The sequence below is a fragment of the Fukomys damarensis genome, unplaced genomic scaffold (genome assembly GCF_012274545.1).
Source record: "Fukomys damarensis isolate Sample0158 unplaced genomic scaffold, DMR_v1.0_HiC HiC_scaffold_24, whole genome shotgun sequence".
Lineage (NCBI taxonomy): Eukaryota > Metazoa > Chordata > Mammalia > Rodentia > Bathyergidae > Fukomys > Fukomys damarensis.
In genome coordinates, this window is record NW_022900936.1 from 42,543,140 (window position 1) to 42,568,777 (window position 25,638).

Consider the following 25,638-nt stretch of genomic DNA (forward strand, 5'->3'; position numbering starts at 1 on the left):
TGTTTTTATCACAGTGGCTTTGTAGTATAGTTTCAAATTGGGAATTGTTATACCTGGTGCCATGTGTCTGTTGCCTAAAATGGCTTTTGCTATTCTAGCAAGGTCTCTTATGGTTCCAAATGAATTTTTGGATTCTTTTTTCTAGTTCTGTGAAGTATAGTGTTGGAATTTCAATTGGCATTGCATTGAATCTGTATAGCAGTTTTGGTAGTATGGCCATTTTCACTATGTTGATTCTTCCTACCCAGGAGCAGGGGATATCTTTCCATTTTTTTATATCCTCTTCAATTTTTTTTTTTTTTCAGAGTGCTGTAGTTTTCAGTGTAGAGGTCTTTTGCTTTTGTTAGATTAATTCCTAGATACTTCATTTTTTGGGATGCTATTGTAAAAGGAGTTTTTTCCCTTATTTCTCTCTCCGTGAGTCTGTTATTTGTGTATAAGGCTACTGATTTTTGGGTATTCACTTTGTATCCAGATACTCTACTGAATCTGTCAATTAAGTCTAGAAGTTTTTTGGTGGAGTTTTTTGGGTCTTCAATGTAGAGTATCATATCATCAGCAAATAATGACAGTTTAGCTTCTTCCTTTCCTGTCTTTACTGCTTTAATTTCTTTCTCTTGTCTAATTGCTGTGGCTAATGTTTCCAGAACTATATTGAAGAGAAGTGGTGATAATGGGCATCCTTGTCTTGTTCCTGATTTTAACATGAAGGTTTTCAGTTTTTGGCCATTTAATATGATGTTGGCTGATGGTTTTTCATTGATAGCCTTTATTAAATTGAGGTATAGATCATCTGTTCCAATTTTTTGCAGAGTTTTTATCATGAATGGGTGTTGAATTTTATCAAATGCTTTTTTTGCATCTATTGAGAGGATCATATGGTTTTTGTCCTTGACTTTGTTAATATAATGTATTACATTTATTGACTTTCGTATGTTGAAAGGGTGGTTAGATTTTTTAAACACAAAAACCACAAGTCAATTTAAAAAAAGCATGTTAGTTTCATGTTGCTGGTTATCTTAATCTGGTTTTTGTTGCTATAACAATACCACAAATTTAGTAATTCATAAAGAAAAAAGTTTATTTGGTGTATGGCTCTGAAGGCTGGGAAGTTCAAGATGCAGCTACATTTGTTAACATGGTTAACAGTGAATAGAGAGCTACATATATGAACAGTCAAATTTCAAAAAAAGGGCAACAAAAACTAAAGATTATAGTAACATTTCTATAAGTTTTAAAAACAAAGGATTCATAACTATTAATAGAATTATAAATGAGTATATGAGCTGCAAAGATTTACAACAACTTCAGCATAGTGGTTTCTTCTAGAGAATGGGGAATTTAAATTTGGCTGGATTTGATATTTTTTATTTTTAAAATAGTTGGTATATATTTTTCATATTTTTACTAATTTTACAATAATATATATTTGATAAAGAGCTAGAAGAGAGGAATTCTGATTCCCAACACACACACAAAATAAGTATTTAAATAGATGGAAATGCTGTTAACTCTGGTGATTGTTGCACATTGTATACATGCATCAGATTATCATCACATCTTTACCTCAGTATGTACACATTATGTGCCAATTAGCAATAAAATATATAAATGTAAAATTAAAGTATAATATTCCTCAGTATCGGGCACATGATCGTATATTGTTATTTTTCTTTTTGGAAAGTATTACAATTGCTTAAAAGAAAGTCCATAAGAAAGGCAGATCAATACTGAAACTGATTTTCTAGGCCAAAGAAGAGGCTCAGTAAGAAACACTATAATTGCTGGTGAAGTTTCATTTGGTGCCTGGTCAACCTTGGTTCAAGTCCTGAATAGAATCTGAATGACTCTGAGCATGTATGTGACCACTCTAAGCTTCAACTCTGTCCCCTAATAAAGTGAGCTGATGCATGTGAAGCTTTGGCACGTAAGTGCTCAGCAGTGTTTTAATAGGTCATCACATAAAACAATACTAAGCACATATTAAGCATTATATGGGTTAATTGTTCTTACTGGTTATTGTCATTTAAATATTATTTTAGTTGTTAAGGTAAAGAAGGGACGACTTAAATTTTTAATTAAAATGTTTAAAATTTTTCATTTATATAATTCATTCAAATATTCTTTTTCTTTCATAACCATGTCTTTTTAGAAGCCTATCCTCTTTGCATGGCAGAAATGTCCTGTTAGCACTGATACCTAAGAACCTTTAACTTCATATGGCCTCCATTATTTAACATGGATGGAGGCCATGACATTTGTAAAACTCAAATTGTAATAAAATTCCAGTAGTTCATATTTTCCTTGGAAAGTTCAGATCACTCTTGTCATGTTCAGTTTTGAATATTTTTATATGTCTTCCTACTTTATTTGGGAAATGTATCAGAAAAATATGATTTCTAAAACAGTTCAACATTCTTTATGCAAGTACACCCCATTATCCTAAGTGTTACGTTGACCTTCCTAATTTTTCTAACTTTTCAGAACATTTATAAATCAAGTGCATTTATAAATTTAAATGTATTTATAAATGGAAACAGGTTAAATTTGAAGAATATTAAATATACACATCAAACATTCAGAGGGGGAACCTTTCAGTTTAGAAATACTAATAATCAAATGTAAAATATGATAGTTTGGACTACGTGATGATAGCCTTTTATTTTATTTTTTTCAGCTTTGAGTTTATTGATATCCTTTTATTAATGCTTCTGCCTTATGTTTCTTGTCAATTTGTCTAATAAGTTTAAGTACTTACTGATTTATATATTCTTAAATTTTTAAAAAATATCATCTTAAACATTTTCATTTTTTTTCTCAATGTCCTTATCTTATTTCTTTGCCGCCGCCCCCACAACACCGCCTCACTGAGGATGTAACACAGTGTCTTCACCCTGTTACCTGCCCAGCCTCTTTTTTGTTTTGAGACAAAGTCTTACTAAAAGTCACTAAATTACCCAGGATGGGTTCAAACACAGCCTCCCAAAAATGCTAAAACCATAGGTATTTGCTGCCATGTCTGGCTCATTTTGTTGTACCAGGAATTGAACTCTGGTCCTTGTGCTTGCGAGGCAGACAGGTGGAACTACTGAGCTAAATACCCTATCCCCTGTTTCATATTTTTAAAAAACAGATATTTAAATAACTTTTGTGGTTCTGTCAGACTTTTCTTGTTTCCTTAGGATAAATTTCTAAATCTATAATTGCAGGTCAAGGGAGTCTGATTGTCAGCAGCAACTTTTTTTTTTTTTCAGCTTTAATTGAGTTTATTGGTACATTTTAGGGATACAGTACAGTTACATTCATTGTTGGGATCTTGTACCTCTACATGACAGGTCTTGGTTCTCATTTTTTCCCCTTGTCCCTGCCCTCCCTTCACCCTCTCCTCCCCTCCCCATCTACAAACACTTTGTTTCCATCTTTTCATTATCTCACATTTTTTTCTTTTCCCTTTTTACCCTTCCCCTGCCCGTCCCACCTTCCCTACACCTTTAGCTCCTTTCTTCCCATTTCTCAATGTCAGTAATCTTATAGTAGCAACCTTTTGAAAACTATCTTTGTGGGCATTTCACACACACACACACACACACACACAAAAAGGATGAATGCATAGATTGTTCTCTTTTGCTTAGAATAATACAAAGCATTCAAATTACATTTCATAGTAGGCTTTTAATATTCTCTCCTTTGGGATACAAAAGTTGTATCATGTGATGATTAAACCTTTCATGTGGGTGTCCAACGCTTCACTGGGGAGTGTTGCTGATTGTGACCCATTTCCCAGTTCCTTGTGTATCTGTCTTTTTTCACTAATCAATAACTCAAAAAGCAGATGTACTGGTAATGGTAAGCTGATATGCTGTCTAAAAAACTTGAGGATGAGGATGATGGTAAAAGCCCAACAATCAGGATTACGTGAAGATTTTGATTGTCTCACTTTTGTAGTCACTTTGAGTTTATTCTATGAACTGTTCGAATACATCTAATTTTTATTTCACAGATAGCAGGAGAGAAGCCTGATCTTGTTTGTGGTCACTCAGTGACTCAGGAATTTCTGTTCCTAGCCTTGTCAGTGATATTTACCTAGGGAAAAATCAATTCTTCTTGGTGGGCTTTTCACTTTCAGGTTACTGTCTTACTGCTAGTGGTTGTTATATTCTTTTTCAATGACCTCTTTTCCCTAGATCTACACTACCCATTACCTTAGCACTAGGCATATATGGCTATTTAAATTTAAATTAAGTAAAGTGAAGTCAGGCCCTTAAGTCACATGAATATGAACAACATATCAGGTTCATTGGCCACATTTGGCTAGTGGCTGCCATATTGGAGAGTACATATATATACCAATTCTACTGCTGCAGACAGTTATAGCAGACTGTTCCTAAGACCTCTGATGAACAGCAGCAGCCTTGGTCACATAATCTAATGAGAAGTTTACTCATGTACTTCCCTATTGTAAATGGAAAATTTTTAGCATCAATTTCCTGACCTTTTATTTCACGGGAAGTGCATATCACCATGCTCCCAGCCACAACTTTCTACCTTCCTTCCATTGCTTATTCCATGTTAGCCTTAGCATGTTCACTCTATCACTGTGATTGTTTTTCAGGCCTTCTTCTAACCTTGCCTATCTCCAGTTTCAGGTCTGGTTCTTTGTCTTCAAATATTCTGTCAATATGCTGGTACTGTTTTTTTTCCTGCCTTTCTATTCTTCACTCATGTTGCCAGATAAAATGCCTGAAGGCCATTTTAAGAAAAACTCACAAAAGTTGCTGTATTCCCAACTGATAGTCCTGAATAATGATTTATATTTATTTTTCAGAAAATTTTAATGTGCATACAAGCACCTACATATAGATGCATAAACTTTCCTTTTCTATAAGTGGGAGCATATGAAATAAGCTAGTTTACACTATTCTTACTTTGTATTTCCCACTGAAGAACTTGGCAATCATTCCATGAAGAGATTTTTTTTAAAATAGCTGTGTAAAATTCCCATGAATGCACCATGATTTATTTAACCAGTTTCTCTTGAAGGGCATGTAAATGATTCCCTATTTTTCACTATTCCAAACACTGATATAAGAAAAAACTCCTTCAAAGTCATTTTGCTCTTGCAAATGTATCTGCAGGCCTCTGGTGGGAGCTAGTTTTTTGATGGTTCTAATGTGCTGCTTCTATATCTCTAGTTATATACATTTCAGCCCAATCTTAGTTCTTACTTAAAAAACTTTCAAGGACACCCCTTAAAAATTAATCTGTCTCTGCCTTGTCAATGTGATGAAGAGAAGGAGGCAGCTCAATGAACAGTGAAAACAGTGGAAGCACTTGACGCTGGCCTCTTTTCTAGAAAACTAGTCTAACACGTCCATTTCTGTCTCCCTTGGTTTGTAAAGTGCCTTCCTCTATTCTCTATGGGGCCTTCAAATCTCTTGTATCCTTTGACACTGAGTTTACACCACCATGTACATACAGCTTCCTCGATTCCTTTCCAGCTACTAAAATGATCTGGCCTGAGTACTCTAACTGGATGTATTTTTTATACCCTGAATTACATTATTATATCTGTGTAATCCTAAATTAGCTACTAGTTAGTAATGCCCAACATAATGATGGTGCCTTGTTTTGATTTATCCCCCAGAAATCTATTATAGTGCTTTTCGTGTACTAATGAATGAAAAAGAGCCTAATTAATTCCATTCATTTCTCATGAGAGCTAATAATTTTAATGAAGAAATTACCCTGTTCCTGTGCTTTTTATCTCCTTCCTTGAAATGTATTTAAGAGCACAGATCCATGAGGTCTTGCATTCCAGGGACTAGTTTGATATCTTGAGAAATGAGGGTACCATTTTGGTCCATTCTGTTGCCAGCTAAAAGCACATGCAACATCAGTGTATGGTCTCTATTATGACACGAGACCTTAATGTGTAATTTGAAACTAGATGTCCCTTTTTATTGTATTTTTATGAGATGAAGATTACTTTCCTGATAACTTGTTTACAAAATGAATATAAATTACCAGTAGTGTCTAGGATCTCCTATGATGTTTTGACTGTAACATGTTTAGACAGTAAAATAGTAAATGCTGCATTTGTGAATAAGATGGGCCCAGGGTACCTTGTGTTCCAACTAGAATAGCACTAAGGCATAGCTAACTCCACACACTGACACTTTATCCTGTTTTTGGCTATTAGGTGTTTGAAGAGCCCTCCATCAGCCTTTTTGCCCTGGAACACTGTGAGGGAAGAGAATTACATCTTGAAGAGGCTGTAAGCTCTGCTTTGAATAAGGACCTGCATTTTTACACCCAGTCTGTATGGGTGAAAAGTGGACTGTAAGTACAAGAGAAGAGTATTTTCCTATTGCTCTTCTTTTGATCTGATCATGTCCTTACTCCTTTTCTTTCAATGTAGTAACATTAATTTTTGTTTTAATAAGAGAAGACTAAACAATTTCCATTATGGAATAGCATGCAGTGGCCTGGGAAAAAGAAGAGCTGCCATCTCATCATAACACATCAGAGTAGGTCAACTAGATTTCTTTTAGGAGAAATTCTGTTAAACTGAGAATTTCAACTGTGCAGATTATTGCCTGCTTCAGGCAAGTGACTGTTTTCAAGACTAAGACTGCTGTGTTCTACTTTGACAGCATGTTTATTCTAGAGCAATTCCCTCCAGTGTAGTCATTTTTATGTGGCATGCAGTGGTTGACCTAGCCTGCCTACCACTGTTTGTTCATTTAGGTTACTAGTTAGGAGTGGATCCAGGTTGAATAGGGTCTGTACTTTCACAGTTTGGGAAGTTGCCTTTAGGAAAAGAAATTTGGCATTATTAACATGGAAATTAGTATTGAACTTCCATGATTATTTATAACAAAAATGGTGAGAGGTCTGCAAGCAGCCCTGAGGTTGGATCTGTGTTTCCTTCCTGAAAGTCTACCTCTCAGGTCATTTCAGAAGTTTGCCACATGTATCTGCTTGCCCCCCACCCACCTGCACTGCTGGTGTTTTGGTCCCAAAACTCAACTGAGAAAACACACACACACACACACACACACACACACACACACACACACACACACACATAGCTCTCAGTAATTGATATAAAATGGCTGTTTTAATTCTTATAAATTGTGTGATACTCAACTTTTTATATTACTTTTGTTGATGACTGCCACATATTTAAATTAAAAAAGTCAACTGTTAAAATGGCTTTTTAAATATTTCCATGTATAACAATTTAAATTTTCTTCTACAGACCATTTCACATGGTTGATATTTATTAAGCTGATTCACTCTTAAGCATAAGATTCTATTTAGTGAGTGCATTTGAAGTGAATTTTACATCTCTGTGAATAGGATTTTCAGAACACTCCTATACATTTTCTATACATTCTGGAGTGAAATATATATTTGACATACAATTGAAAATGTCTCCCTTTATTTTTACTCTTTTCTGGAAAACTCATACAATTTTAATTCCTTTATTATCTTTGAGTTATCTGTCATTGAATCCAGATCTATATAAGAGAATTGGTAAATGGATTTAAGAATGCTGAGGTCTGAAGATTTTCCTATACAAGTGGTTTACAGGATGCCATTTAGTGCATACCAGATACCACAGTGACAAGTTGCAATTTTTTTTAAAAAAACCCCATTATGTCCTATCTTTGATATGTGAAGGTACTAGGACCATGCTTTCATACATCATCCCACACAGGTTTTCTACTTGTGGAACTCATTAAGATCAAGCTATAACGAGGCACAGTTACTAAAAATCTTGCCTAGATTTTATAATGACACCTTTTCTACCCAATTAAAGAATCTTTGAAGATGCAGAGGTAGTTGAGCCTGTCTGTGGCTGTGGATGCCTTTGTATGGAAATGACAGTTTGTATTTGTGCAATCCAAACCCTGCTTTTTCTGTTAGAATAAATACATCGTTCTATTTTTTAAAAACTACAAACCTAGAAGTTGTGAAAGAATGAATGAAAAGTACCAGGTACTTTTAATGAGGTTTTCCGTAGTGCACTAATTTTTTCCTGCTTTCTTGCAGGTGGATAGCTTATGAAGGATCCAATTTCTTGGGAAGACAAATCCTACTTGAGCCTAATGAGATCCCAAATTGGACAGCATTCAGTGGCTGGAAAACAATTGGTTCTCTTCGTCCTATGAAGCAGGTAAGGAACAGTGAAACAAGATCTAAAATAGCTTCATTTGTCTTGCAAAAAAGGTCATAAGCCAAAGCATCTGAATATTGTCCACTTAGTTTACCATTTATGTAGAAGGGGGAGTGGATAAGTATCCAAGAATCTTGTGGGCTTTAGCCAGTTCATAAGATTGTATCTAAGATTTACATTAGATTTTATCCCTGAGTCCAAATTTTTATTTGCTATGTTCACTTTTCATGGAAAAGTAACATTGTAAACGCTGTGGCAAACTATGAAACAAGATTGAACTTTGATACTCTATAAGTTTTATTTTTTAGCATTTGGATTTTTTTACTTACTTATGTAATACTCAAATTGGATCCTGGCAATTTAATTAAAATAGTATTTGTTGCACACCTACTGCTTGTCAGTCTACTGTTCAAAAGCTTCCCACTGCACTTAGGATACAATCTACGCTCTTCAGCTCCCTCTGCTTCTCCAACCTCTTCTCCATGGGTCTCCTCCTCAATCACATGGCTGTGTCACATGCACCTAAGTGCAGAATACCGTCCTATTCAGGCTGGAAACAAGGCTATCCCAGCATAGATTGTTCTCTGTCATTCTTCACCTGGGTAGTCATCCTTCTGAATTCAGTGTGTCAGGCCCTAACAGATACCTTCTATCCTATCTCAGTCTAAATGGTATTCTAACTTTTTCTACAGCACATTGTATGTAGTTTGCAACCACCTAAGTACCATTGGACTGGGCTTGTTCCCAGTGTGCTGGAAACTCCATCAAGGCAGTGGCCACACATATTTTACTTACTACTCATTCTCTAGTACCAGTTACAATGTCTGACATTTTGCAGGAACTCAGGGATCATCTGAAGGAATTAATGTTAAAATGGTAAAATGAATGTTTGCTATCATAAAATGTGTAATGGAAGATATAAGGATAAGTATGATTTCTGCCTAAATAGTGCTTATATTTTTTTGTTAGGTAAATGTATCTAAATAAGCTTAACACAAAATGCAAAACAGTATATGATCATCAAAAAGCCACAGGCAATATCTGGGTCAAGGAGGAAAGTACCAACATTTATAAGTCTGGTGACATGGGAAGCAGGTCTGTCAGGTCTGATAGCTGGTGGATATGCCATCTAATCTCTTTAGAAACATTTTGTCTCTTGATTCTGACAAAAGTACTTTGAATAGAAATTATTATTCCCATTTTCTAATTCCAAAAATAAGGCACATACAGGTAAAGCACACTGATAAAAGCAAATCACGTTAGACTCAAGATTTTAACCTGAGTCTATTATGTTCTAAAGTCTGTGATCTTAACCAACCATATTATGCTTTCCTCCAAAATAAGATCAGCGTTTACAAAGTGCCACCATATATTCTAGGCAAGAAGCTGAGTACTGCAGTGGTTATAAAGTGCGAACCTGACACATTGTAAATAAAAAATTCACTTGATGATCTTCTCTTGTTGTCTCCTTCACACACATAGGCATATACACCATGTTCATTCCCACCACTCTTGCCTTCCCTTTGTTCAGATCCTAGCTCTGCCATTTGCAAGCTGTGATTTTGGCAAATCACTTTTCTTGGCACCTTAGTGTTCTCATTGGTTAAACAGTGACCCGTGCTTATACCTCATTGTGGGGATTAAATAAATGTAAAGGGTTTCCCAAAACACCTTACTCATGCTACTGTGGCAATATATTTTGAAAGATTATTATTCAGTGTCCCTTGAGAGTCACAGGTGCTCTAATAAGTTATACGAAAACATTTGTGACTTTCCTGGCACAAAGTGTGTGGTGTCAGAATCTTATGACCTGTGAATCTTGCTTTTATTCCTCTCTCTCAATCCCTGGAATGATGTATAACCCAAATGGAAAGGTATAGGGAAAAGCAAGGTAGAAGCAGGAAGTCAGTTTAGCTTTTCCTACTACATAGTAATTTAGTTCCTGTTTCAAAAACTTTAGTAGCCAAACTTAGCACTAAGTATTTTCTTGTGTGCCTGTCTGCCCCCTGCCCAGGCCTCAAATGAACTACACCACCAGATCTATTTTCCTCAGTTTTGACAGTGGTGACTCCAGTCTGTGAAAGAAGGAAGTCCCCCCCCACTGTTCAGCATATTGAAATAAAGGAGTATCTGGACAAATAAAAATGATATTCTTGCACTATGCTTTAGGAACTACCTGATTCCTGCTGATTAAAGATTTTAAAATCATGTTTTAATACATTCTTTCCCAGCAAAGGAATTTGGGGTTTTTAAAATAGTAATTTGTAGGTTACATACATTTAACTACATACATTTTACTTACATTTTACATTTAACTTTTAAGCATATCAATACTGCTTTGGTTCATACTCTTGTTTAGAAACTAAGGAATAAAATATAATCCTCTTTGCCATCGGGAATTAGGAAGTCACCTAGGTACTTGTAAATGCATGTCTGTATTTTTAAGTATAATTACAGTGAAGTCAAACTACAAATATGTAGTAAGGGTAATTAATACCCTGCTTGATTTAATTGATTAAAACTGTGATGTTCAGCTCTACAGTAATTGGAATTCTGTCATTTGTGAAGGTCATACCTATTTTCTTATATGTACAAAGTAATGACCTTATAACAATGATATACTGAAGCAACAATTAATAATTGCTGTAGGGGACCTCACTGAATTGTAGAATTTTAAGTGCATTCTGGGTTACATTTTGAATGTGAAAGTAGTTGAAACATTTGAAACATTTTGCAAGTAGATGCCTTGTTCACTAGCTTTAAATGACCAAATAATTTGCCCTTCTGTTTGTTCATTTAAGTGCTCAAAATGTTTTATTTCACTAGAAATGTTAAATCTGGTAAAATCTAACTGGTTTCATGTTGATGTGTCATGTTTCAAAAGTATGGTCAAACATACCAGGTTGTACTGATGTAGTGCTTAAGTGTGCTTATTAAATAGCATACTTTTTATTACTTAGCTATGGTTCTAATTTCAGTGCCAACAATCGGTTAGCGGAGGGGCTGTTCTGTTTTTATTACATTGAAGCTAGAGGCCTAAAACATGGCACTCAAGAAATGGTTTCTATTGAGCTCTGACCATATGCCCTGCCTTTTCATTGTCTTCTTACATTGCCAGCCTTTGTCTTACAAGTAATTAGTGCTGGGTTGGGGATTATAGCTCAGTGATAAAATGCTTCCTTAATGTGTGGGAGGCCTTGGTTCAATCCTCAGCAATGAGAGAAAAAAAAAGTTGTATATTCCCACATAGGCCTTAGCCGTCATATTAAGAGGTATGTTTTTGGTGCAAACAGGTCTGACTCCACACCAGTGTTAATCACATTTGTAAAACTAAGTCCATAATTATATTTCCTGAAAGGGTGAGTCTGGTTAATTCTGGCAACTAGAAAATATTATTTAATACAATACAGTACTAAGGGCTCAATAATTATGAGCTATTATGCTTAGTGAGAAGTTACAGATTTAATATTTTTAAACTTCCTTTATATATTCTAGGCCAAGGAGATGAAGTCCTTTGTTACCTGATTTCTGAATAACAAAAGTAGTGATTACGCATACATGGTCTCTTCCTTTCAAGCCTATAAATGTTGTAGGTAAACAAAGAGATTACCACATCTTCTAGGACCCTCAGCTATCTGGACCTTCCATACCAGTCATTTTGCATATTTCATCATAGCTCAAGAAAGTACATTACTGCATTTGTCTTCCCTATGCTGTTACAAGGTCCTTGTAGGTGGTGTCTTGCCTTTATTCCCACTCCTTTCTCAGCAAAGCTCTGACACATTACCAGATGAAACTCAAGTTCTGAATGCTTCACTGCCATCCCCCTTGCCATTCTAGTGAATGAAACAATTGCCTTTTACTCTTTCCAAAGGGGACTTCTCAGAAAATAGATTGTATAATAAATCTTTGTGCTTAGTTGTATAAGGACTTATCAGCAGAAAATATTTATATATAATTAGCTGAAGAAGAGTGGAGTTATGTAAATAAGATCGCCTCTCCACTTCCCAGCTTTCCTTTTTTGAAGGATTATATTCAGAATCAAAAGTTATTTGTAAATGTTTCCTTTATCCTTTTACAGCCTGCAGTGTACATCAGAATAAAGAACCGAGCCCAGGATGAGTATCTGACAGTCACTGGAAATCTAGCTGACACAAGGGCAACATCTGTATGCATCTCTCCCTATAGTGGAAAGAATACTCAGATCTGGCACTACTGTCGTGGACTCTTTAAATCCAAGGTACCCCACTTTTTGATGTTTTGTATTTTTATTTTGGAAAGTAGATTCTTGCCAAATCAACTGGCATAAATAAAATAATTGACTTCCTAGGTACAGTTTGTTGTATGGTCACTAAAATACTACTTGATTGTTATGAAAGCATTTAAGTAAAATGAATTAGGATAATCCTTTGATCTAGAAAATGCAATTTCAAGTTTTAAGTAAAAATTTCAAATTTTAAGTAAAAACTGTCACATACTGTAGATATGCTTAAGTAAAAAAATTTAAAACCAGTTATGTAAATCACTATGCAGAGAGGTAAGTTAATTAGATATCTCCTAGGCAGTTAAGACAGGGGCTAGCCCTGGAGGAGCCAACACAGAGGATAATCAAGACACATTCACTAAAGGCCAAACTGTAAAAGAAAAACTACCACACCCGTGGAGGATAAATAGCAGCGACTAATATTGTAATAGGTATCAATCACCTCAGTGGGGGACAAAGATCTTAGAAAGATTCCTGACTCACTCCTTTCCACCAAAAGTCCTTGCCCACTTCCTCATATGCTTGCTACATGACTTGTTTCCCCATTGGGTCCTCATTTAATCAATATTACCTGGGTGACTGTACTTGTAATCTTATTGGTTGGTCATGGTTTTGTCCCTCATGCCCACTTTATAAATTTCCAGTGGGTCTTTAGTTAGCTTTGTACCCACCTCACCACATGGCTTTGCTGTATAAAATATCTTTGAAAAGTGGGGTGGGTGGGCAACCCACTTTTCCAGTCCCCCTTCTGTCTTAGAAGCTTCCTTTCTCTCAATAAATTTTTCCTACTCTTAACCTCTGTTGTTCCTAGAATTCATTCTTTGATTTTAGAGAACATGAATTCGCATTTTAGATATCTAGAAGTTTTGGGAGTTACATCTCTTCCCCCTAAATCAGTTGGATATGAATCAGAACAATATGCTTTTTGAGACATTCCTCACTTGTCAGATAGCATCAGCTGTCTATGTGGTTCCAAACATGTTGAAACCCTTTTGTTTTCAGAATATACAATAAAGTAGTAGTAGAAGTAAAAAGCTATTATTGGAAAAAGCTTAGACAATAAGATACAGGTTTTATTCTATGTTTGATGCTATGGGAGTAAGGTATTACTATAAAAAAACTATCATCATTATTTTATCTACTCATGCTTCAAAAAATGAAAAGTATTTAAAAATAATTATTGGCCGGGCATGGTGGCGCATGCCTGTAATCCCAGCACTCGGGAGGCTGAGGCAGGAGGGTCACTGTGAGTTCGAGAACAGCCTGGGCTACAAAGTGAGTTCCAGGTCAGTCTCAACTACATAGTGAGACCCTGTCTCAAAAAAAAACAAAAAACAAAATAAAAATAATTGTCCGTCCTTTAACACATCACAGGCTATTTTTATTAAAAAAGAAAAAAAGAAAAAAAAAAAAACTAAGCTCCTCTTAATCCACCTTAAACCAACAGGGACTTAACATTTAATTCCAATTCAATAAACTTTCACTGAATATCTGTTGTCAGATGTGCATATACTTTTAATAAGTACAAGTGGACATATTGGTGCATGCCTATAATCTTAGCATTGAGAGAGGCTGAGGCAGGAGAGTTAAAAATCAGAACCCAAGTTGGGCAATTCAGCAACTTAAAAGACCTTGTCTCAAAAATTAAAGGGCTGCAATGTAGCTTAGTCAAAAGCCCGGCATTCAATTCCCAGCACCTCAATTAAATAATTAAAAAATTCAGGTATTTGGGCCTCTGTTTCAGTTCCCAACCATCTCAATTCTAGCCATAAAAACTTAAATTTTTTTAACTGAAATTATTACATATTTTTTTAGCTAAGACACAGCCAACCTAATGTGTATAATGTGTATTATCTGTTCACCTGAAAGAAAAGGGACCCCAAGTACTTTAGCAAGTTGAATACTTTTAACAAGTACACTACTGCCATTAATTTCTTAACCTTTCCAGGCTAGTGACACATGTCTTGATGTGATCGGTGGCCGGGACACACCTGGAGCTAAGGTGGCCCTATGGACTGAACATGGACAGTTAAGACAGAAGTGGAGACTGAATAAAAATGGAACTATCAGCTCTTATCTCAGTGATCAACTTGTCCTTGATGTTAAAGGTAGGCCTCCGAACATACAGTGTTTTATGCCCTGGATATCAATTTATGTTCAGTTCTCCCCTTTATGGTAAAGAATACCCTGATTATGTAAGAGAAGTCACTTATAATTATGCTTGAAAAAAGTTAAAATGTACAGTTTACAAACCAAACAAATAGCTATGTGGATCAATCAGCAAAAGTCCAACTCTGGGCTTATCTTTTGTTCATAAATAAAAATTATAAAATTTTCATTTCCAACTGTAATTTTCATGAACTCTGAGAACAAGTCTTAATTAGAAGCATCATAAACCATAAATGAAATGTCACCTGCTTCATAGAAGCTTGTCTAACTTTTTGGCCTTGAATTTCCATGGTTCTTAAAAGCCCTCAGTGAAAATTTATGGAGGGTATCAATTAACCTTGTTTTTTAATCCAATGAGGTCGGGGCCATTATTGTTCATGGCTGTTGCTTTAATTGGGTTAGTCAGAGCCACTGTTGGTGTAAAAACAAAAACACAGTATCTGACACCCAGCCAGAATTCTTTCAGGGCACTTTGCTCTAACATATATTACATCTTTTAGTTTTTCAGTTTGAGTCATAATAAGGCCCAATTTAAGGGGAATGATGGCTATGCCTGTTCACACTCAGTTTCTTGTTTCAGACCACTCTGTAAATGACATATTAATCTATTTTAAAAGTGGGCTGAACAAAAGCTTGTGAAAATTGTGAAATTACTAAGCACCTATGTGAACAAATAATATTTTCTTTTGGAATTCCTATTTTAGGAGGAAATTATTATGACAAGATTCATGTCATTGTAAATCAGCCTCTGGAGGGAGAAGAGACACAGAAATGGGACATTGAAATACTGTGAGAGAACCAACATCCTTAGAAGGAGCAAAGGAACTTCAACCTCCCTCATTATCTTATGCATGGTAAAAAAAGAAGCTACTGTGTCCTCACTCTGGGAACCCTGAGCAGAATGACTTTCCCCCCAACCACAAGACTACTGCTCTTCAACCACAGAAAATTTCAAAATGACTCTTGCCACTAATTAAGTGTCTCTCTCTGAAGAAAATGTTATGATTTCTGGGAAGTGTTTTATTCAAACGGATCCCAGTTGTGGTGAGCAAGTTTCCTAAATTCTGTATTTTCTATCCTACCCCGCAAACATGCATCCTGTATCTGATGACCCATTATAGAACACTGGTGACATTGTGACCTGTATTAGTTACCAGTATCCTCATACTGGTTACTTCTGTGAGTGCAAGGCACAAGGAAATAAAATCCTACAGGAGATCATCATCTTTTGACACAGATGATGAATATTCTGCAAACACATTTAATAAGCCTTATTATTAAGCTATTATACTAAATAAACCTTCAAGTTTCTATACTGAAGCTTTAAGTGAAGCACCCCGTAAGTATTTATACAGTACTTTTAACTGACCCCAGAGAGGGATGTAAAAAGCATCAATACTGGAGTATTTTCTGTGGCCATTCTTTACTCAATTTACAAATAACAATAAAACTGAATAACCTTACAGTGCCAACCCCTAGAGTTACAATCTAATGTTAACAGAGATAACCCTTCTAGGTAATAAGACCCTTAACAGTAGTTTCTATCCTGGTGCTAAGACCTTGCCCTAGATTTTGCCTGATTTGATTTTAAGGCAAAGTGTTTAGAGAGACTGTTACATAATAGTCAAAATTATTTTGTCTACCTGAAGTAAAAGGAAATTCCCAATGTTCAAATTAAAGCAAAGCAGTTTGAGCTTTGACCTTACCTATCTTTCTGTTCAAGTAAAAGTGATGATTTCTCTACTTAACGACACAAAATTCAGTTTTCACTCTGATTTTAAAGAGCTCACATTCAAACAAAATCAGGTAGGAAATCATCTTTGACTTAATCTAAATACGACCTTTAATAGCACAATTCACAAGTGCTTTTACCTCTTTAGTTATATTTAAACTTACCTTGAGACAACTGTTGCTTTCATCTCCCATTTTTGCCAGAAAATGCTCTATTTTTATTTAAAAAATTAAATTATCCACTGATATTTTTAAAAATATCAACCTATGTGCACTTTAGAATGTAAAATAACTGAATAGTTCTAACTCAAAAAGCCCCACTATTTTGAGTATTTTTATAGGCTTGGTCGTTTCATGTAAATACTGGTTGTTAACCCCCTTTTTGATCTCAGGCTCTTTTAAGCAGTATCTGAAGATGCTGAATGCCTCTCAAGATTGTGGCAGTATTATTAAATGAAACTTTGTGTATATTTTCCTTGTAAAAATCCAACTTTAAAAATTGTTCAAAATTTTTCTAGAGCCAAAGAAGCTCTAAAGTTGTTATTCCAAAAAAAAAACAAAAAGATATGACATTGAATTCTACATGATACATTTATTGGAGTTGTGCCTTTTCTACCACACTGGATTAAATAAACTTTCAAAAGCATGGATTGGTCACATTCTGGACACCTAGTATTTTACTTTTTTTTCTTCCATGTGCCCATTAGTACAAGTATTTCTAACAGACATGCTGCTTTGTAAGGGATGGTGATACTCTCTTCTTCAGTCATGTTTATGGCCAGTACTTACTTGGTGGGTGGACTCAGAACAATACTACATAGCACTTCCATCTTCCCTATTTGCTTCTGGAAAGGCACTAAAGTACTTCGATTAAACATTCTGTCCAGAGGGATAATACCAAGTTCTCTTTTTCCTCATCTGTAGTTAGTTTCAGATTCTTGACAGAAATAGCCGAACTGTTCCAAATTTGTTTCAGTGCATCCACATGTGAGAAAGGAAAGCGAAGTCCATGAGACTGAAAGGGATAAATAAGTCAAAATTAACAAACTTATGCCACTAAAGTAGCATTTCCATAACTCCCACAATTCTCAATACATTATTTCTGATGCCCAGCATAATGACTTTAGATAACGTAGTTATAAAAAGTTGCCAGCATCCACATGATACTTGGATTTCATGAAAAGTGCTCTGATTTTAGAAATGCTTCACATTTCTACTTTCCCTATTAGGCTACAGGTCCCTATATAAGACTGTATTTTAATACTGGTCAATGTGTATCACAGAATTTTCTGACTTAACCACCCCTTTACAAGGACTCATCAATCCTGTGAAATGTACATCCATATTGCAGCCATAAAAATCATATGACCTTTAAATAAAGTTCTTCCCAGCCACCACCCAAATCACAGGAAAGACATTTTCTTCAGGTGGAACAAACCTCTGTTTCCACATTTCCCATCATGTGTGTGTCTCTCCTATTCCTTAGAGAATGATAAACATAAACCATCTTTTCTTGAGCTTCATCCTTTAAAGAAAAACGAGTGTAAAGTGTTATCAACAAAATACTGCAAGCTTTAATGCTAGGCAGTTTTATCAACAGGTCTACAGCAAGAAAAAAATCTTAAGTCTTGGGGCTCAAATGAAATTTACTGAATTCTGTGAGGAATCATTTGTGAAAAGTTCTATGGGTGTGTGTGTGTGTATATATATATGTATATGTACATATATATATATATATATATATATATACATTGTACATCCTCAGTCAACAAAACTACTACCTGTATATTGTACCTGAAGTCACTTTTTAAAAGGCAGCATCTTGATTTATATACCACTTATCAATTGGTAAGGTTACAGTTGTTTTTTTATATCTGTACTTTTTTCATCAAAAATTGATAATTGATAGTGATTAACTGAAGAGAAATACCAGCTGTACGATTTATGAAACATTTCAGTTTCAGAAACTAGGATACATTTTCTAAATAAAGTAGGATCGTGTAATTTATGTCAGACTTACCCAGGTCTTATCCTGATGGCCCGTACATTACATCTGGTTAGGAAGACACATTACCCACCCACCCCTGCCGGCCCTTTACTGTGTACCTCTCAAGACTGATTAGAAGGAAAAAGGAGGTATGGGATAGTTCCCAAAGTTCCCATAGTTTTATAGGGACCTTTGAAAAACCATAAACACTGATCATAACCCAGATCAGATGAAGTCGGGAATTTACCAGAGGTTTCCAGCTGATTCCTGGGGAATCACCAGGCTTGGAGGTAAGGTTATAGGATACAGATTCTGTTCTCCAAGATTTATAGGATAAGAGTTTTTGGTAGAAGAATCAAAGCCAAACAAAAATAGATCTGTGTACTATAGAGGATCAAAGAGGAACTGAGGCTCGATTCTTGCAAACAGGTCTGCTGCTGTCTTAAGCAAGGGCAATATGGCCTACAGCAGAGTAAGAAGCCAAGACCAGTCATATATCCATATAAGGGGAATGACAGCAAGCCTTGAAATACCCAACAGGCAGGAACATTTAAAACAGGGAATTATGTGAACACTGTTAACTTTTAACTGCAAACACAGATGGATTCCCAAGGGAAAAGGGTGGAAACAATAGCCCTTCTGATAACCTAAGGCCTGTGCAGGATTTACCGGGAGAAGAAGGGAAACTTCTCTTCTGGATACTCACGAATTGACTCTGATCTGGCCCTACTGTGAGGATGATGTGTTCTTTAAATTGCAGTCTCACTATGCTGTCCAACCTCGGTAACTTTCCACCTAGAAAACCCCAAAGAAAGAAAAGCCCATCAAAAGTAGAAACCAGCAGATTCAACTTTGCTTGTAGGTCTATTTATGAAACAATCTATAGGCAAATCCAAACAGGGGGCGCCCTCTCCCACTCAAGTATTCGCTTATGCCAACATTTGTGGGATATTAAAAGTATAGTTTAAATCCTCAGGAGTTCATTCTTAGAGTGAAGACAAGACATATAATTAGATAATGATACAAGTTGGTAAGAACATTAAATAGGTACAAGTACAGTTGAGCTGTAATAACTATGTTGTCTTCCAAACAACACTCACCTTTTCAAGCTTTATCAGCTTCTTGTCACACTCCTGGATCCTGCAGGGCTTACCAACTCCAAATTGCACCACCCCACCAATTCCTAACTGCATCACCCTGGCTCATCTAGTGTAGATAGGTCAAGCAAAAGCTATCCAATAAAGTTCATGAAAAAAAAAAAAACCAAAAACTGCTACTCTTTCCTAAAGTGGATTTAACTTGGTAAAAAAACAGTCACTAAAAACCAATTAAACTTGGAGAAGATCAAGGACAACCCTGACATTCTTCTGTTTCACCTGACAACATTTTACCCATCCTTGCCTTAAATCTAACAAGATTATTTCAGTGTTCAAGATCTTAAGATTATGAATAGCGAAGTACCTACAAGTATACATATTTCTTACCCCAAAAGACAGGGTATCTGTTCCTCATCATGCTGGAATACACAAATTCTCTTCAAGTTACCATTAAAGTGTTGGATATGGAGTGCAACACCTCCAGTCTAACTACACACACTAAGGGTAGAATTAGGTCCACAGTAAAACTAAAATGTTTTTTTCTTTCTACCTTTTCAAAAAGAAGGCTAGCTAGGAAAGCCTCCAATACCCACACCAGCACCAACCATCTAGAGGTAAACAGGAAGCGCCACCTGGTGTTGATAACTCTGTTCCATCTCCTACATAGTAAGGGGGCAGTCTGTGTGTAACAAAATCCTTCTTCATGTCTGAGGAAAGCAGTTCTTTAGTGCCCTCCAGCCGTTCTGCAAGAGTCCTCAGAAAGCCACTTAATCTTGTTGCAACAGCTGATGTTTCCACCTGCTAGAAACAATAATGAGCACAATCCTGGACTACAGCAGAACTTGCTGCCAATGTGGGTCCCCACAGTTATATGCTGAGCCTAATATCCACCATACACACACACTAGACCTGAATTAATGTCATTACAGGAGCAGTGAGGGATGGACACAAACAGGCCCTTAAAAACATTACTGCTTCTTCGAAACCACTGCCCATCTAATTCTGACAACTGTTTATAAAAAGGATCAATTTTCAGGATTATACATGAAAAGAAAGAGGGATCCTGGGAAATACAACACAGTCTAAACTCTGCCTTTAGAGATCAAGTCACTACTCTAAGATGACTGCTTGAGACAGTAAAAGAAACCTTTGCTCTACTCAGCACTAATTCACCTATCTTCTCAAAACTAACCTAATAGAACTCCTGTTTCAAAATGCAAGAGGATGGTAAAGTCATTGAATACACCAAGGGTATACAGTGGGTCTCTTCTCCAGTACTGTTATATGTGCTAAGCCTACAGTTCTGAAGAACTATTTATGTATCCAACTATACATTCAGGTGTAACACTCCCAGCTATTTGCAGTGACACCCACCACTAAATAGCCACATAAAAGGCAGCACTCCATTCATTCTGCCACCGTAAAGATGAGCACAGCAGATAAGCTAGGTTCATCTGGGAAGGTTCCCAGCATCCCCAGGAGGCGGGGCTTCTGCTGGCCTGGGAATCTGCATGCCTACCTGCCTGCCTTTATTCCTTACCATCAGCAGCTGCAATGGTATTCCACTCCGAAACTCCACATCTTCCTTTGCAGTGTCAAACACAAGCCCTGAAATGGTGTCCAACAGGAAATCTCCCCATGAACTAGAACATGCACCAAGAGAGAACAGTGAATGTATACAAAATATACATAAAATACCCACCAGTAAAAACAAAAGCTCCAAATTGGGTTCCAACCTTCCTGCCCACATGTACTGAGTTCAACTAATCTGACATTACTCAGCAGAAAAACCTACACCTTCATCAACCCAGGCACTCACTTGAGAAGTTAAAGATGGGAAGCTCAGCTTCTTTCATGATTTAAAGATACCAGAAAATTAATCAGGTACTATCATAAAATAAAAAGTTCACAGGACCAAAGTTTTAGTACAAGTGCCTATGAGGACAGTTTTGCAGGGAATTTTGACACTCATTATAGGACCCTGAAAAAAAATTTATGCAATAAATCCAGCAGGAATATATTTAGAGTAACAGAAAGATCTCTGGGTTATGTAATTATCTGAATAGTTAAATGTTACATTTTCCTTTGTCACATATAAAAAAAAGTCTACCAACATCAACTGTTTTTAAAAAAATTGATTTCTAACAAGAGTTACTTTGGGATAGAAGCCATGGGGGTGGGGGAACTAGGAATAAGCATCAGTGTCTGATCAGCTTTGCTTCCTCTGGGGTAGTTAGAATTGCTTCATTTATTCCTACCATGTGCCAGTGTGAGAACCATGCTCTGTGGGGCTGTTCTCTTTAAACATTTCTTAGCTTGTTTAAAATTTTTTTGTGTGCCACTAACCGATTTTAAATTGCTGGCTATGTGCCAAATGGAAATTCACAGTATGACTTCTGCTTCTCACTCTATAAGGAAAATTAACACTCTTGCTTCCGTTCTGGGTAAGAGGCAAAAGAAGACAAAATCTACTTGAGACACTCTTTCCACAAGGCATCCAGTATGTGGTGGCCTTATTGCTTTGTGATTTTAAGACACCCTGACCTCACATCTTTTACTGAACTTCAACCTGGAGGACACAGGCAGAAATCTAGCATAAAATACCCACTTCCTCTGCATGACAGTAGATGGAAATCATAAGGCAACAGCTCATGGCAGAACTTAGTATCAGTTAAACAGTGCTCTAAGCTCTTCTAAGAGAACAGATCTCAGAGGACTTTACAGAATTCAAGAATAACATCTCTTGAAGGGTACACTTAAGTAAAACAGCCAATCAACCTACTGCTGCTCTACGCAAGAGGTCCCAAATGTTCCAACAATGCTGCCTTGAGAAGTGTTAGGAAGAAGCCTCAGATCTTCACTCTACCATAGTAGCTGAAGGAGCCCAGGGTCAGCACAGGAATATCTCCAGAAAGCAACGGTCTTTATTCTAGCCCTAATATCACAGTTCAAGACATACGATGTAGATCCAGAGTCCACCCATAGCCTAGGCAGCAACTTTTGTAACTTAGGAGGTTCCTTCCCATCCCCACCAGACTAGAGAAGAGTAGGCTCGGATCCAGGAGCAGACTACAAGATCTTTACTCAGTATTAGAGCAGGTACTTAACAGCTAAAGCAAAAGCTAATAGGGAAACAGGGAGGTTATGATGAGCCAACACAATGAGTACACAAGTAAAGGAAAAGGAAGGAGCAAAATCCAATTACTAGAAAATTAGATGGTGAGAGTAACCAGAATGAAAGAGGTGAGATGGAAACCAGGAAGATGAGAGACGAGGAGCAAAGAGTAGCAGAGTAACAATGATGGGACATCAGAAAATGTATTCATGTTCACAGGACCAAAGCATGTGGCTGCCAAGGTCCAGAAATCATCTAGCCCCAAAGTGAACTTCTGGTTCCAGACTCTGACATGGCCCTTCTACAGTTCCTACGTCTCTCCCTCTCAATTGCCCCTACTCTTTTTGAACCAGCCTCACACTATTTCTCATTTATTAAGGAACCAAACTAACCACCGTTACAAAAGGCATTTGGAAACCTAATAAAGCTTTGTCCTTCTACATCTGGGTACCCCTACTTGGTCCTTCTATAGCACTAACTACAGGCCAAACTCCAGCTACTTCCTCTAGTAAATCTCTTAGAGGTAAATCTCACACTAAAAACTCAAATGAGGAAAAACAGATATGCGTACTAACTTGTTTTGCAAGTTAGGGCTTTGAAGGTAGGCGGGAACTTGCTGTCCCCTGTGATTGGCATGACCTCTCCTACCCTGATCTTCTGACCCACCCTTATTTATTCATCCTTAAGACTTACTAGCATTGGTGTCATTTCTGAAACCTTCTGACGCCCCAGCTTAGTGAAGTATGCTCCATGGGTATCAATGTAAACCTACAACTGAATTTATCATACTGTTTGGCAACTACATACATGTCTATCTTCTGCTCTTAATACCATTTACAAAGTATAAGCTCTCTCAAAGCCCCATGAATACATAAATGCTGATATTTTTGCAACTAGCAGTGTCCAGTGCATGCCTGATGAATGAGTTAACCACAACCGGTGTTTTTAATGTGATCTACAGCAAGGTCATTACATTTTGGACAGAGCTTATACAGAGACGCAACCCAGTTCTTGTCATGATTTTAACTGTTGTCTCTGATTTTAGCTCCCACTCCTTATCCTACTTCAATTTTATGAGCTGTAAAAACTGGAAATTAAGAAGAGCAAATTTCAAAGATGCCAGAGTTTTTCTATTTGGGGATGATGAAAATGCTTCAGAACAGAGTAGTGATTATTCTACAGAGGTATGAATATAATCACAACCAACAAACTGTACATTTAAAATGGCAATACATTATGCAAGATGTGTGTGTGCACACGTGCGTGTGTGTGTGTATCCATAATAATTTTTTTTTTAAAGAGGGAGACAGAGAATACAGGCCCAGGCTGGCAGACTAAAACTCTGATTTACCCACAATACCGTTTACTTGGGCAGTTCCCAGTATCCTACACAGAGTGAGATCCATGACCTTCCAGGGTGAAGCTGGGGTAACAGTACACATGGGACAACAAAAGAATATGGCTGTCAGCAATATCTCTTGCTGAGAGGTAGAGGCCCCTCCCTCAGGTGAATGTGGCTGCAACTTGTGATTGTAACTTGGAGCTGTCCCAGGATGCTAAGCAGGAAGAATGTTTACTTGTTCTGGTAAGTGCTGATGGTCACATGAGCAGAGTGGGCGAGCCCTGGAGGAGTATCCGCCTGATGAATGGTGCCTCTGGGAAAGTACAACAAATCACCAGGCTAAAGGCAGAAAAAGAGGAAGAAGTTATTAAGAGGCATACTTCTCAAATCCTCCTTAAAATGATAAATACAGGTTTTGAGTTTCTTCACTCTTCCTCTCTAGAAACACTCTTTTTTTTTTGGTACCAGGGATTGAACTCGGGTCCTTCTGCTTGCAAGGCAGGTGGCAGAACCACTGAACTAAATCCCTGGTCCTAGAACCACTATTTCAAGAGAGTCTATATGTTGGGCTCTCTGGTCTCCAATGAGTCAAGCTTCACTCAGCCCATGAGCCTATCACTGAACCTCCACCCATACAGGCTTTCAGGCCTAGAGTCACCAACTCAAGCTGATACCAGATAGACCTGAAACAACCCCGCCCCAATTCTGGGATGGGAAAAGGTGACCTCTTACTTGGAGCCCACTCCCTCCCTCTCAGCTAAGAGGAGCAGCTTAGTCATACGGATGCTGCATCTTATGGGCTAGTGAGTAGGGCGCTATGTTTACCTGCACTCAGCCTCAGTTCCTATGTCATTAAAATGGGGTACCAGCCACAAACCCCACAGGATTAAAGGATTATGATGCTGATGTTTCCAAAGCTCTTAGGGCAAGGATGGCTAATATTTTATAATATATAAAATAGTATATATTTTATCTGTTTGTACCCTACCACTTGATAATCTGAGTTCTACTAGGCAGAGCCTTAACCATCTTGTACACCCCCAAGCTGAACCTAAAGAACCTTCCAAACAACATAGGCTCAGAGAATTTAAATAAATGGATGAATCTATTGAACCTAAAAACCAGATCTTATGAAAGATTAGTCTTTTTTTTTGTTTTTGAAACAGGATCTCACTATATAGTTCAGTGGCCTTGAACTCACTATATAGCCCAGGTCTGGCATCAAATTCTCAGGGATCCTCCCGCCTCAGCCTCCCAAGTTCTAGGATTACAGGCATGTGCCAACCACTCCTGGCTCACTTATTTATTTTTGTGGGCAGATGAGCCTCTTTTACCCTATTCCCTTTGTCTCTTAAAGCAGTGGACAGAAATATTCTCCTCAAATTATTCCTGCCCTGAACTACTTTCTTCTGGAATCTGTGCTCTGGGACAACCTCAGTTCTGATGGTTGTCTGTTAGTCTTTGATCTCTGAGAGAACTAAAGCTGCTGGAGAGATCACTTCTGAATAATGATAAACTAAAACACCTGATATCTGTGCCCAGGGGAATGGGGAATAGGCCTCTTCACAGATTTCTTTCTCTCAGTAAAACTGCTGTCCATCAGAAGCAAGTTTTAAAGTTGTATACCTGAACTCTCCTATGAAAACTTTTTTGTTAAATCTTGCACAAAGCCTACAGGGCCTTTGTTCCTCCCTCATCTGCTCACTTGGCCATTGTAACTCTGGAATCTGAAGCATTGCAGAGGCTGAGTA

General features: G+C 37.1%; 2 protein-coding genes across 6 annotated transcripts in view; one reads left to right on the forward strand and one right to left on the reverse strand.

Moving 5' to 3' along the window:
- Positions 1-17,200, forward strand: part of Crybg3 (crystallin beta-gamma domain containing 3) — a 92,586-nt gene extending 75,386 nt beyond the window's left edge. The window contains exons 18-22 of the mRNA XM_019210799.2: positions 6,200-6,339; positions 8,059-8,182; positions 12,264-12,422; positions 14,395-14,554; positions 15,320-17,200. Of these exons, the coding sequence (XP_019066344.2) occupies positions 6,200-6,339; positions 8,059-8,182; positions 12,264-12,422; positions 14,395-14,554; positions 15,320-15,408 (672 nt within the window). The 3' untranslated portion in view covers positions 15,409-17,200. The remainder of the gene's footprint in view (positions 1-6,199; positions 6,340-8,058; positions 8,183-12,263; positions 12,423-14,394; positions 14,555-15,319) is intronic.
- The window catches only part of Riox2 (ribosomal oxygenase 2), a 22,268-nt gene continuing 13,567 nt past the window's right edge, over positions 16,938-25,638 (reverse strand). For 2 of the 5 annotated variants that reach the window (XM_010644547.3, XM_033755974.1), the window contains exons 6-11: positions 24,123-24,226; positions 20,971-21,073; positions 20,036-20,231; positions 19,040-19,128; positions 17,785-17,871; positions 16,939-17,361 (exon numbers count right to left, since the gene is read on the reverse strand). In XM_010644547.3, the coding sequence (XP_010642849.1) occupies positions 17,203-17,361; positions 17,785-17,871; positions 19,040-19,128; positions 20,036-20,231; positions 20,971-21,073; positions 24,123-24,226 (738 nt within the window). In that variant the 3' untranslated portion in view covers positions 16,939-17,202. Of the gene's footprint in view, positions 17,362-17,784; positions 17,872-19,039; positions 19,129-20,035; positions 20,232-20,970; positions 21,074-24,122; positions 24,227-25,638 lie in introns of all 5 variants that reach the window. The other 3 variants (XM_010644553.3, XM_010644570.3, XM_010644561.3) reach the window with 3 other exon arrangements.